The 14418-nt window shown below is 48.3% G+C and overlaps 2 protein-coding genes and 1 long non-coding RNA gene across 5 annotated transcripts in view; all 3 read left to right on the top strand.

Moving 5' to 3' along the window:
* Window positions 1–1203, top strand: part of CCT2 (chaperonin containing TCP1 subunit 2) — a 46720-nt gene extending 45517 nt beyond the window's left edge. Inside the window, exon 16 of the mRNA XM_078869070.1 lies at window positions 107–1203. Within this exon, the coding sequence (XP_078725196.1) occupies window positions 107–137 (31 nt within the window). The 3' untranslated portion in view covers window positions 138–1203. The remainder of the gene's footprint in view (window positions 1–106) is intronic.
* The window catches only part of LOC144942307 (uncharacterized), a 549184-nt gene that overhangs the window by 435644 nt on the left and 99122 nt on the right, over window positions 1–14418 (top strand). The gene's annotated exons all lie outside the window — the stretch shown is intronic.
* Window positions 3668–14418, top strand: part of LOC144942306 (ferritin heavy chain, oocyte isoform-like) — a 109873-nt gene continuing 99122 nt past the window's right edge. For all 3 annotated transcript variants that reach the window (XR_013639355.1, XR_013639356.1, XM_078869087.1), the window contains exons 1-3: window positions 3668–3931; window positions 7046–7192; window positions 11390–11515. Coding sequence is in view for 1 of the 3 variants with exons in the window: in XM_078869087.1 (XP_078725213.1) it covers window positions 3833–3931; window positions 7046–7192; window positions 11390–11515 (372 nt within the window). In the remaining 2 variants the exon portion in view is untranslated. The remainder of the gene's footprint in view (window positions 3932–7045; window positions 7193–11389; window positions 11516–14418) is intronic.

Below are 14418 nucleotides of genomic sequence, written 5' to 3'. Positions count from 1 at the left end.
AAACCGTTAACCGATGTCACCGTTAACCCGAGGGACTGCTGTATTAAAAAAATGTGCTTTTCAAATTTGGGATTGAGGCCTCATTAATTTTGTGTTTGTTTTGCAGGAAACGCAAGCAGGACAACATGCCCTGCTGAGCGTGCGTGTGAACCGCCAGGCCTCCCACGCATTTCACGACTGTCTGTGCACAAGTTTCATCGCAGGGACACACGGCTTAGCGCATGCGCACACGCGTTGCCCAACCTCCTGTACGTCCGACGTCCATTGGGAGAAAGTCCTGTGGCCTGGTGGAGATGTTGTCACTCATTTTCACACGGTCCCTTCCGGCAGATTCACTTGGTCATCGTCATCATTGTCGTCGTCATCAAGGCGTGAAGCTCATGCTAAAAATTACTGTGACCGTAGCGGTAAAAGGGTTACGAGGAAGCGACATGAACGCGGGTGGGAGGGTGAGCTTAAGTGAATCTATATCGGAGCACTCGCTAACGCAGCTTGCTTTTGCGTTGTATTCTATAAAACAGTCGGGTAGCAACTAGGGCACTGGGGACTCCACCTCTGGGCAAATTTACGAAGTGAGGCGCGTTCACCGCTTGTTTTGCCGAGGCTTTGCGGCTGGAGCCCAGGTGCCACCCTGGTTAATACTTGCGGTGTGAATCCTACTCCGCAACTTCTCTGCATCGCAGTGGACGCCAGAGATCCCCCGTGACGCTATTCCAAAACGAGTAGGCCATGTCTTGCCAGCGTCGTTGACCAAATTTGAAGGAAACAAAATCTGAAATTACTGTTAAATTGGGAGAGAAAAAGAAACTAATTGCAACATCGCCCTCTACTGGCCAGTGCTGTGGTTCACCTTATATTGCACAGGGACAGCTTCCATCAGTGGTCTCCCCCTAGGCGCATAACAAATGCAAGTCGTAGTACAATTGCCGGAATGGAAAGCCTGCGCTTGAACTTTAAATTATCTTGTTTTATCATTAACTCGGCTTGAAACTCGCGTCAGCCAGAATTGTAATGCGCAGCCTAGGAACGGACGATACAAGAGAAACATGTTTTATTGGCTTGTCTTTCCTGCAGGATGTTTAAAGTGCTCTGTTTATTGAAGTACAGTTGTGATTGAAGTCTTAATGTGGCATGAAGCTTGTGCACCCTCGGTTTAAGCTGTGAGTAATTGTCCAAATAGAAATAAAACTTTCCCAGCTCGAACCACTTTGATTGCGTCTGATTCAGTTAGCGTCTTGGGGTTGCCGGTGTTGGTAGCACGATGGCAATGGAATTGCTGGTGCCGCACAGCAAGGAATATACGCGCGTTCAATTCCCGTCTCGGGCGCCTATCTCTGTGGAGTTTGTATTCTCTCCCCTCCTGTTCTGCATGGATTTCCTCTGGAATCTCCGCTTACCTCTCGCCGCTACGAACGGTACAGATGTCATTGGTGATGACCAAATATCCCGATGTAACAGGACCCTCCTGGTTAGGTATTGGGGCTGTGTGTGGCTTTTCTTGTACAGTGAGCAAATTAGGTTTGTGGTTTATGAATTCGCAGTGTGTTAATTCACGACAGAATGGTAATTTGTGATGGAGTGACATTAACACCGGAGCGCATGCGTCGACATTTTAATGATACAAAAAATGGGAACGCAGAGACCATGAGACTTAAAACATTAGACAAAATAAGCGGACAATATCATCTTCATATCTGTTCCGCCGCATCAACACTTGCAAGTATTCTTTGGGTCTTTCGGTAAAGTTACGTAGATATAGGTTCAAATAAAATAACAAAAAACGATCGAAACGTCGTATTTCTTTGTTATTTTGTGTTATTTTCTTTGAACCTATCCACGTGACTTTACCGAAAGACCCAAATAATAACGAATTCCTGCAGTCACGAAAGCTTTGAGTCAACTCGCAAGCGCTTTTACACATCCGTGTCAACCACAAGGCCACTCCGGGCAGTCGTTGAGCCCGGCAAGCATTGCTGCCACGGGCTGCTGTTGTGGACGAGTTTGAGATCAAGAAGACGACGAGAAGGGTGGACCGCTAGCGCAGCACGCAAACTTGTTAAGGAGATCTTCTTGGTTCTTTCGGTAAAGTCACGTAGAAGGGAAGAAAATAATAAAAAATAAAACATAATCCCTGCAGTCACGAAAGCTTTAAATCGAAATTCTTAAGAAGAGGCAGCCAGGGGTTGGTGGGTCCACGGGGAGATTTGTGACGCTCACGGTCTCCCCGGGCCGCGGCGTTGTGGCGGGCTAGTACAGCAAGTAGGTTCGTGAGTGACCGCGTCTGTGTTGCTGAGCTTGCTCGAGTTTCCATCCCCTCGGACACGGCGTTGTGGTGCTTCAGATTTCTATCTAGATTTGAAGCTTTCGTGACTGCAAGGATTCATACTCTTAGGTTTTTTCGGTAAAGTCACGTAGGTAAAAAATAAAATAAAAAATTTACTAAAAGTAATAATAGAAATAAAATAAAATGTATTATAAAATGTATTATTTTAAATAAAATAAAATACATAAAATTTATTATTTTATTTCTAGTATTAATATTTTATTTTAGAATTAATTAAAATTTATTATTTTATTTCTATTATTACTTTAAGTAATTTTATTTTTTACCTACGTGACTTCAGATTCCTCCCACGGATTTTCAGATGCACCCCACCACCACCCCTGTGTTTTAAAGCGAGACTTGGAGTGCGTCTTATAAAACCACCAGCGGTGGCTGTGTGAGTGGCCGTATCTGTACAACTTTATTGACATTGGGCACGAGTCTTGGGGGGTGGGGGGTGCGTGCGTGGATCTGCATTGCTGCACGTGGATCTGCATTGCTGCAGGTGGATCTGCATTGCGCAATTCTCTTCCAGAAGAGGCAGAACGTTAAAAAAAACGCCGACATCCAGATTACGAAAGATAGCAAGAAGACATCTTCCAGAAGAGGAATGTTCTTCCAAATATCTAAACCTATTCCAGAATGGGAAGATTTCTTCCAGAAGGAAAATTCATCTTCGGCTTCCAAAAGAGGAATTTATCTTCCATAAAAGGAAGATATCTTCCCGAAAATTATAAAACATTCCAGAAGTGTGGGATGTTCCAGAAAGAAAGGGAATTTATTTTGCGGAAGGGGAGAATATGAACTTCCAGAAAATGAATATATCGTCCGGAATGGGGTGCGGGGATGGTTACTTCTTCAAGAAACGAAATATATCTTCCAGAAAATTCAATATATCTTACTCTTTGGTTCTTTCGGTAAAGTCACGTAGGTATAAAATAAATCACGACGTTTCGGGGGCAATGTTACACGCATATATTATCAGAGTGTGTGTTTGTTGTTTGCATTTTGACCACAAGTATTGTGGTTAATGCACACAATGATTCCTTTTTAAAATGTTTCAGTTTTGTTTGCCAGAAAAAAAGGGGGGGAAACCCCTATTATATTCTTGACTTTACCGAAAAAACCAAGAATACGAATCCCTGCAGTCACGAAAGCTTTAAATCAAAATTAAAAAACCCTATTATTAAAGTGGCATACGTCTTCCATAAAAGTGAATTTATCTTCCAGAAGAAGAAGACGAAACGTCTTCCGGAAGGAGACCACGCGTCTCTTCCCAAAGCGGAAGACGTCTTCCGGAAGAGAACCACGCATCTTCCGAAAACGGAAGACGTCTTCCGGAAGATGCTAGCGGGCATCGTTGCACACTGAAGCAGCATTATCACCACCACGAGGCGCGTTGTGGTCGTTGTTGTTACCTTCTCACCTCGTATCGTCCTTTCGTTCGCTCGTCCCCCCTCATTGTCAGCCCCCGCGAGGAGCAGAAGAAGACGAACTCGTGGCTCTGCAATGTCGCTCGTTCGTCAGAATTTCAGCGAGGAGTGCGAGGCGGCCGTCAACCGACAAATCAACCAGGAGCTCTACGCGTCGTACGTGTATCTGTCAATGGTGAGACTCAAGATATTTTGTTTAAATATCTACGTTTGTATTAACAACGCAGTTGCTTCTCGATGGTGCTTTTTCACTGAAGACGCGTGTGTGTTTGTGTGTGTGCTCTAGTTACTTTGTTTCGTGACGTGTCGCACTTGCTAACGGGGGTAGTGGGGCCCGTTGCTTCAGTGATTTGCCGCTGTCTGAGGTAAATCTTTACGGGACGTGTTTATTTTTATTTGTTGCAAAAATGTAACGGGTTGTTACGATGAAAGTGTTAAAATGTTGGCGTTAAGCAAACGACAAAAATTCCACCGCTAGAAAATGTTTAAAATGTGTACTGTATATACTGTAGCAGTGTTATGCGAGAAACCAGACATTGTAACGTAAACAAAACCTCTTTTTAAATATTTCCCGGGGATATTTGTAAATATGTTTAAATTAATAGAACATAATGCAACCAACACGTAAAACGATCACGTTTAACCTCGTAAAACTAACTACATATACCGCAATTACGCAAGATGACCCTTTCCTATAACTTTCCACTCCGGTTTATTTTTGTTTATATATTTTCTGTAAAAAAACAACAAAAATAACTTAATGGCTCATTGAATTTCTCCGGAATAAATACATTTTAAAAAATTATTCGGTTGTGGAGGTGTAAAAAAAAAACCTCTGATCTGGCAAGACACTTACTCTTTGGTTAAGTCACGTAGGTTTAAAATAAAACAAATCATGACGTTTCGATTGCAACACAAGGAACCATCATCAGGTGGGGAAAACCACAGCAAGAAAAAAAGTCACGGAAGGCTTCAAATCTAGATTGGCAAGAGACTATACTCTTAGGTTTTTTCGGTAAAGTCAGGTAGGTAAAAAATAAAATTAATAAAAGTAATATTAGAAATAAAATAAAAAAAATCACGACGTTTCGGAGGCAACACAAGTCTCCGTCATCAGGTGGGACCGTCACAGCCAGATTTGCTGTATCACTTGCTGTATCACTTGATACAGCAAATCTGGCTGTGACGGTCCCACCTGATGACGGAGACTTGTGTTGCCTCCGAAACGTCGTGATTTTTTATTATTTTATTTCTATTATTACTTTTATTAATTTTTATTTTATTTTTTACCTACGTGACTTTACCGAAAAAACCTAAGAGTATGAATCCTTGCGGTCACGAAAGCTTAAAATCTAGAATAATAATCTTAGGTTTTTTCGGTAAAGTCACGTAGGTAAAAAATAAATAATAATAAATTATACAAATAATAAAAGAAATCATAGAAATAAAAAATAATAATAATCTACAATTGGCAAGAGACTTTTTGGGTGTCAATCCAGGCCAACGTGGCCCAGACTTTGCCATCGAAGGGTTAAAGGCGCAGCCCAAGCAATTGCCTTCTGAGAGCCCCTGCTTGCTCACACAAGCTCCCTACACAATCGGCATACTTATTTATACCGGAGGAATGCGATGTCTTTGTTCGCAGACGTTTATTCGGGGCGGGTAAGCACGTTACAACAACAAATAGTACAAAAACATTATCGTAGTGCAAAGTACAATAAAGGTAAATAAATCACACAAACACATCCCAATAACACGAAAGCATCCCCCATCCTACCAGACAAAGTCCACTGAGGTATTAACATATCTTTCTATTTTGATTTAAAGCTTTCGTGACTGCAGCGATTCATATTCTTGGTTCTTTCGGTAAAGTCACGTAGAAGGGAAACAATAAAAATATTTTAAAAAATATTTTATTAAAAATATAAAAACATTTTATTATTATTTTCTCAGGTTTTTCTGGTTTCCTCGCATATGCTAAAACAGACATACAATGTAACTGGTATTGGGCAAAACATTTCATTGCTGAAACATTACCTGCAGATTAAGCAATTGGAATCACACACACAGCAACAGCATCGGCCCCCTTCTGCAAAATACTTGGCAGGACTCTACTGAAAGAGAGTCGTTTGACTCGGCAAGGCTTGCCTGGGTCATCAACATATTGGCGCGATGTTAAATACATCGCCTGGTATACAGGAGGTCGTCGGTTCGATCCCAACCCTGACACCTATATATTTGGAGTTTGCGTTTCTCTCTCCATGGTCACATGGATTTTTCTCCGGGTCCTCAGGTTTTTGTCTCATTTAGAAACGCGCGTTTCAAGTGTTTGGCTACTATAAATATCCACGTCACAAGTCACTTCGCTGACCTATCAATTGTGGCCAGGTCGCTTCTGAAAAAAAGAGCTATGAAGCTTAGTGGGCCTTACCTGGTCAAATAAAAGTATTAGTAACGAAGGCCTTGCCACCCTGTGTCGGTCTTGGAGATTTGTATTAACCTTCATGTATTGATAGGGACGTGGGGGTGGAGGGGGAGAAGCTGGAACTGTTGCAGATATCGGCAAGTTCTAGAAGTAAACTCGGGTTACCTGTTTCCTCGGATGATACATATTATTTATTTAGATGTTTGAATTTTTCTCCTTTACCCAGGAAAGCCTCGCTGAGTCTCAAGACTTTTTCAAGAGGGGGTGTCCTGCAAAAAATGTTTCGTGCAATTGCCCAATTGAGTAAATTTGCGAGCCGTTTGCAGACGGAACAAACGAAAAATCAGCACAAAAGAGGCGGTAAAAATGAGACGAAAAAGACTCGATTATATGATCGATATCGCGTCCCCTTGACACATCGTCGGATAGCTCACTCTGGCAGGGACAGCGAATCGTGGCTTGCCCCACGAAGATCTGCAGGAAGTTTTCGATTACCTGGGGTAATGGAATGTTCTAGATTTGAAGCTTTCGTGACTGCAAGGATTCATATTCTTAGGTTTTTTCGGTAAAGTCACGTAGGTAAAAAATTGAAAGTAATAAAAGTAAAATAAAAATCACGACGTTTCGGGGGCAACACAAGCTCCCGTCTTCAGGTGGAACCGTCACAGCACGATAGCTGTATCAAGTAAGAGAAATTCCAAGAAACTGTATTTGTATATATACTGGTTGAGGGTGGGAGGAGCCAAGGTAGGCCCTGAATATTATTTTTGTGAATGAAATGTGTGGGGTGGCTTCTCTCCCTCCTCTCCTCTGCCCCCCACCTCATCATCGTCGTCATCCTGCCGCCTTATGTGGGGTGCGTAGGCCTTCTACTTTGACCGTGATGACGTGGCGCTGAAGCACCTGTCTAAGTTCTTCCGCGAGCAGTCCCTGGAGGAGCGTGGCCACGCCGAGAAGCTCATGGGCTACCAGAACAGACGCGGAGGACGCATCTTCCTGCAGGACGTGCAGGTGGAATCCCCTCCCCCGCCATCACTGCCACGGTGGCTAGGAGATGTTAACTACCTCGCCTGGTATACAGGAGGTCGTGAGTCCGATCCCGACCCTGACGCCTGTATATTTGGCGTTTACATGTTCTTCTCCCCCTGGTTGCGTGGATTTTTCTCCTGGTCCTCTGGTTTTTCCCTCCACATTTAGAGTATTTTACTGATATAAATTACCACGTGATAAGCTACCTCATTGGGCTATCATTTGTGGCCAGGTCGCTTTTGAAAAAGAGCCGTACAGCTCAGTGGGCCTTACCTGGGGGAGGCGTGCCGTCTTTAGATTGATGTTGCCAGGAGGCCAGATTGTACCGAACGCTGAGTAAGCAGGCACGAGAGTTGAGCATAGCGCAAGTGGCGGTTACGTGATTTCGCGTCCACCGTATTCTGTGGATTGTAACCCACACGCATTTCCCCCCCCTGTATTTAAAAGCTAAATCTGTGCTGTGTGGGTTTGTGTGTAACTCTGTGTGTAAGCTGGCACGGGGAGCGGTAGGGTAGCGGAGTAGCACGCTGTGAACCCGGCGGCCCGAGTTCAATTCCCGCTCACGGCCAACACCAGTGACGATTATCCAAGCTGGTCCAGGGGGCCTCCCCCAGGTCGACTCAGCCTCAAATGAGTACCTGGTGCGGTGTGCAAGCATCGCCACTGGGGAGACAAAGGCGGTCGAGCGTGATGTTGGCCACCCAACACCTCGTGTGTTGTGCCGGCCTTCATCGTTGCTCGCTAACAGCACTTGCCCCAACAGTCTGTTAAAGGCTACATGGGGGATCTTTGTATCTGTGTGTGTAGCTGTGCATGCATCTCTGTGTATCTCTTGTGTGGGTCTCTATGTTGTCACATAAGCCTGATCAGGATGATTGGGTGTCATGCTGTAAGAGATGGGAACTGCCTCGGTAGCACGGTCATAAATCACTATTTAATTCTATCAAAAATGTAACTTTCAGCGCCACATCAATTACACACCTTGAGGGAAAGAATGGTGACCCGATCGTTTGACCCCAGAGGCCGCAATCGGGTACCCGATACCCGTACCCTACCCGATACCCAACTACCCGTACCCGGTCGGGTACGGGTACCCATACCCGTACCCGGTCGGGTACGGGTATGGGTACCCGTTTGCGACCCTGGTGCGGCCGGATACGGGTAAGGAATCAAAACCCGTTTGCGACCTCTGTTTGACCCCCAGGGACAGGTTGCAGGCTTGCTGAGCATTTCTGTGAGTTCTTGAGGAGGGATGTAAACTTTGCTGGGGCTTGTCGTGCCTAACATATTTGTGGAGGAAGTAGCCACTCTATGCGAGTGGCTGCCTGATGTTGCACCTGTTGAGGAGGTGTGAAGGGCGATCAGGAGCCTGCAACCAGGTAAAGTGGCAGGCAGGGACGACCACTCAAGTGAACCGCTTGAGGGAGGGTGGTGATTGCACAACCGTCTAGTCCACAGGACAGATTTCACAAGATTGGAAGGATGCCCCACACTAATTGAAACAAGTATTGGACATCTCCCTTCTCAGTGTGAGTCTAGGACATCGCCTAGCAAGGATAATTATATAATTATAAGGAGAATTATTCAACTACTTGCTGCCTTGCCAGGCATGACGAGGCTTGTGGAGTGCCAATGTGGTTTCAGAACAGCACAAATGCCATATTCTCTGTGTCTGCTACAGCATCGGTGTAGAGAATTTCAACAGGACCTACAGGCAGTCCCCGAGTTACGGAAGACCCGTCTTGCGGAAATCCGACTTTACGGAAACGCTCCCATACATAATGCAAAAAAAACATCTATTTGCGGAAATGTTTGCGTTAGTTACGTAAGTGCAAATAGTGCAGCGCGGTGAGGTTGCGGATGAATACCACGGAGTGAGCGCTGAGGCGGGCCGCCTTACGCAAGGCGTAGCCTTACGCCGCCTTCACCGAGCCGAGCTTCACTAGGGTTAAGGTAAATATAATTGTAGCGTTACGTAATTATTTTCTTTTTGTAGCATTACGTAATTGTTTTCTGTACAGTATGTACTGTGTGTGTGTGTGTGTGCGCGCGTGTGTAGTGTAGTGGTTAGCGCGCTGCGCTACGAACCTGGCGACCCGGGTTCGATTCCCGCTCACGGCAAACACCAGTGACGATTATCTGAACCGGTCACGGGCCCTCCCCTAGGTCGACTCAGCCTCAAATGAGTACCTGGTGCGGTGTGTAAACATCGCCGCTAGGGAGACAAAGGCGGTCGGGCGTGGTGCTGGCCACCCACCCCCTCGTGTACCGTTCCGGCCTTCATAGGTGCTCGCTAACAGCACTTGCCCCTACAGTCTGTTAAGGCTATACGGGGGATATTTATCTTTGTATAGGTGTGTGTCTTTGTATGCATGTTGGGAGTGGGAGTGTAGTGGTTAGCACGCTGCGCTACAAACCCGGCGACCAAAGTTCGATTCCCGCTCATGGCCAATACCAGTGACGATTGTCTAAACTGGTCACGGGCCTCTCCTAGGTCGACTCAGCCTCAAATGAGTACCTGGTGCAATGTGTAAACATCGCCACTAGGGAGACAAAGGCGGCTGGGCGTGGTGCTGGCCACCCACCCCCCGTGTGCTGTGCCGACCTTCATAGGTGCTCGCTCACAGCACCTGCCCTAACAGTCTGTTCAGGCTATACGGGGGATCTGTGTATGTACATGGTAATTGCTGCTCACTCAGAGGAGGAGTTGGAGGCGTTGCTGCTGAACCTGGAGTGTGCCACTAAGAGGTGGAGTCTTACCATCAGCCCCACCAAAACTAAGCACCTGCCTGGGTATTTTGTGCCACCAAACACTCCACCCCTCAGTTCCCCATAGGTGATGGAGCAGTTGTGGAGAGGGTGGAGAGTTTTCCATACCTGGTCTCACTCCGATTCAGTCGGGCGGTATTCTATTTTCATCGCCTGAGCAATGCTGTGTGGAAGCTACCTAGTCTGTCGCTCCGCTCAAAGCTTCGGGTCTTCTCGGCCATAGTCATGCCCTCCCTTCTCTATGTTTGTGAAACGTGGACCCCTCTAATAGCACATCTGCGCCAGTTTGAAACATTCAGGCTGGCATGCCTACGATCCATCCTGGGTTTAACCAGGATGGATTGTGTGAGGAGCTCACAAATCCTTGAAAGATCTGGACACATTCCCATCAATGAGCTCCTCGGGCAGGCAAGGCTGCATTGGCTGGGTCATGTAGCCTGCATGCCTAACCACCGCATGCCCAAGCAGCTTCTGTTTAGCCGCATAGAGGGGGCTAAATGGGCACAACATGAGCTAGAGAAGAGATGGACTGATGCGGTACGGGAGGATGTGGAGTTGAGTTGACTTGCCTATGACTGGTACCAGCGGTGTCAAGATTGGCCTCTATGGAGGAGGCTCGTTAAGGACGCTATTGGGCAGTTGGAGGCAGCTGCCCTCCAGCAACAACGGAGGGCAGTGGAGCGATGCTCACAACAATGAGCGGAGCACCGGGCGGCTAAAATGCAGAAAGTTGTCACAGTTGGGGGTACAGCTGGTGCATCTACCGGCCATCTCAGTCAGCCAACCTATGGCAGCTGGGTCTGTCCCGTGACCTGTCAGTGAGCCTACGACACTTCACGTGGTCTCAAAGGGCATCTGTCCTGGCACAGGCGCCGTGCTGATGTCACCGTCACTCAGTGGCGAATGGCGGGGTATTGGTATGTATGTGTGCGCGTGTGTGCACGTGTGTGTGTGTAGACGAACCAACTCCACCTTGGTATTTGTGTACATGTATGTATGTACGTGAAGTCTATGCTTAGCCAAATGCATGGTAAACATTTGGAAGTGACTGCTTTCTGTTAACAATTTATATTAAAATCAGCAATTGGATACTGTATATGTTCCATTAATTTAATAGTGTTAATGGGTAGTGTTAGGATAGATATTTGTTCAAATGAAAGATTCATAAAAAGTGCAGAGCGTATGTACAGCGATACGATACTGGTTCCGAGAGAAACGGTGGGGGAGGCAGAACTGTTTCCGGATATGGGATGCTATCTTGATTTTGGGGGGAAATTGTTCAGTTTCCGACATACGGAAAATTCGGGTTACGGATATTTCTCAGGAACCTAACCCGGAGACTGCCTGCATATCTGCGCGTACCTCTGTGTGTATCTGTACATCTCGTGTGTTATCTCTGTGTGCTCGCAGAAACCGGAGAGGGACGAGTGGGGTAACGCTCTGGAGGCGTTGACGCTGGCGCTGCAGCTGGAGAAGAACGTGAACCAGGCCCTGCTGGAGCTGCACGCCCTCGCCACCGAGCACAACGACCCTCAAGTACTCGTTGAAACCAATACTACACCCCTCGCTCGCTCGCTCACTCACTCAAACCCATACACCCCTCGCTCACTCACTCACTCAGACCCATGCACCCCTCGCTCGCTCACTCACTCACTCAAACCCATACTACACCCCTCTCTCGCTCGCTCACTCACTCACTCAAACCCATACACCCCTCGCTCACTCACTCACTCAGACCCATGCACCCCTCGCTCGCTCACTCACTCACTCAAACCCATACTACACCCCTCTCTCGCTCGCTCACTCACTCACTCAAACCCATACACCCCTCGCTCACTCACTCACTCAGACCCATGCACCCCTCGCTCGCTCACTCACTCACTCACTCAAACCCATACTAAACCCCTCTCTCGCTCGCTCACTCACTCACTCAAACCCATACTACACCCCTCTCTCGCTCGCTCACTCGCTGAAACCCATACTACACCCCTCGCTCGCTCACTCACTCACTCGCTTAAACCCATACTACACCCCTCTATCACTCACTCACTCACTCGCTGAAACCCATACTACACCCCTCTCTCGCTCGCTCACTCACTCAGACCCATACACCCCTCTCTCGCTCACTCACTCACTCAAACCCATACTACACCCCTCTCTCGCTCGCTCACTCACTCAGACCCATGCACCCCTCGCTCGCTCGCTCACACACTCAGACCCATACACCCCTCGCTCGCTCGCTCACTCACTCAGACCCATACACCCCTCGCTCGCTCACTCACTCACTCAAACCCATGCACCGCTCGCTCGCTCGCCCACTGAAACCCATGCACCGCTCGCTCGCTCGCTCGCTCACTCACTCAAACCCATACACCCCTCTCTCGCTCGCTCACTCACTCACTCAAACCCATACACCCCTCACTCGCTCACTCACTCAAACCCATACTACACCCCTCGCTCGCTCACTCACTCACTCAAACCCATGCACCCCTCTCTCGCTCGCTCGCTCATTCACTGAAACCCATACACCCCTCGCTCGCTCGCTCACTCACTCACTCAAACCCATACACCCCTCTCTCGCTCACTCACTCACTCAAACCCATACACCCCTCGCTCGCTCACTCACTCACTCAGACCCATGCACCCCTCTCTCGCTCACTCACTCACTCAAACCCATACACCCCTCTCTCGCTCACTCACTCACTCAAACCCATACACCCCTCTCTCGCTCACTCACTCACTCAAACCCATGCACCCCTCGCTCGCTCACTCACTCACTCAAACCCATACACCCCTCTCTCGCTCACTCACTCACTCACTCAAACCCATACACCCCTCTCTCGCTCACTCACTCACTCAAACCCATACACCCCTCTCTCGCTCGCTCTCTCACTCAAACCCATACACCCCTCACTCGCTCACTCACTCACTCAAACCCATACACCCCTCGCTCACTCACTCACTCAGACCCATACACCCCTCTCTCGCTCGCTCACTCACTCACTCACTCACTCAAACCCATACACCCCTCGCTCGCTCGCTCACTCACTCAAACCCATACACCCCTTTCTCGCTCGCTCACTCACTCAAACCCATACACCCCTCTCTCACTCACTCACTCAGACCCATGCACCGCTCGCTTCGCTCACTCACTCGTAGCCATGCACCCCTCTCTCGCTCACTCACTCACTCAAACCCATACACCCCTCGCTCGCTCGCCCACTCAAACCCATACACCCCTCGCTCGCTCACTCACTCATTCAAACCCATACACCCCTCGCTCGCTCGCCCACTCAAACCCATACACCCCTCTCTCGCTCACTCACTCACTCAAACCCATACACCCCTCTCTCACTCACTCACTCAGACCCATGCACCGCTCGCTCGCTCACTCACTCAAAGCCATGCACCCCTCTCTCGCTCACTCACTCACTCAAACCCATACACCCCTCGCTCGCTCGCTCGCCCACTCAAACCCATACACCCCTCGCTCGCTCGCTCGCCCACTCAAACCCATACACCCCTCTCTCGTTCACTCACTCACTCAAACCCATACACCCCTCTCTCGCTCACTCACTCACTCAAACCCATACACCCCTCTCTCGCTCACTCACTCACTCAAACCCATACACCCCTCTCTCGCTCGCTCACTCACTCAAACCTATACACCCCTCTCTCGCTCCCTCACTCACTCAAACCCATACACCCCTCTCTCGCTCGCTCACTCACTCAAACCCATACACCCCTCTCTCGCTCACTCACTCACTCAGACCCATACACCCCTCTCTCACTCACTCACTCAGACCCATGCACCGCTCGCTCACTCACTCAAACCCATGCACCCCTCTCTCGCTCACTCACTCACTCAAACCCATACACCCCTCGCTCGCTCGCTCGCCCACTCAAACCCATACACCCCTCGCTCGCTCACTCACTCACTCAAATTTATACACCACTCTCTCGCTCACTCACTCACTCAAACCCATACACCCCTCTCTCGCTCACTCACTCACTCAAACCCATACACCCCTCGCTCGCTCACTCACTCACTCAAACCCATACACCCCTCTCTCGCTCACTCACTCACTCAAACCCATACACCCCTCTCTCGCTCACTCACTCACTCAAACCCATACACCCCTCGCTCGCCCACTCGCACACCCACTGGCTGGCACGCCGTTTCTCTGGATGCCTCCCACCAGCCCCTCCACCCTCCTTCAGAGATCCGCACGGCTACTCATGTATGGGTCCCCCCTCACTCACACACTGTCTAGTGACCCTGGTCTTGCGCAGTACACAGTTAGTTCACTGTCACCAATCATCGGTTATGATGATGAAGGCCTCGCCAAATCATCGCCATCTCGCACAGTCGAGACCCTGATTTTGCATTGTGAAATGTTTCTCTTCTGGAAGTTGCCACTAGATGGCAGCAGCAGCAC

Source organism: Lampetra fluviatilis, chromosome 27 (genome assembly GCF_964198595.1).
Source record: "Lampetra fluviatilis chromosome 27, kcLamFluv1.1, whole genome shotgun sequence".
Lineage (NCBI taxonomy): Eukaryota > Metazoa > Chordata > Hyperoartia > Petromyzontiformes > Petromyzontidae > Lampetra > Lampetra fluviatilis.
The sequence above is the reverse complement of the archived record's forward strand: the minus strand, read 5'-3'. Positions and strand labels throughout refer to the sequence as shown.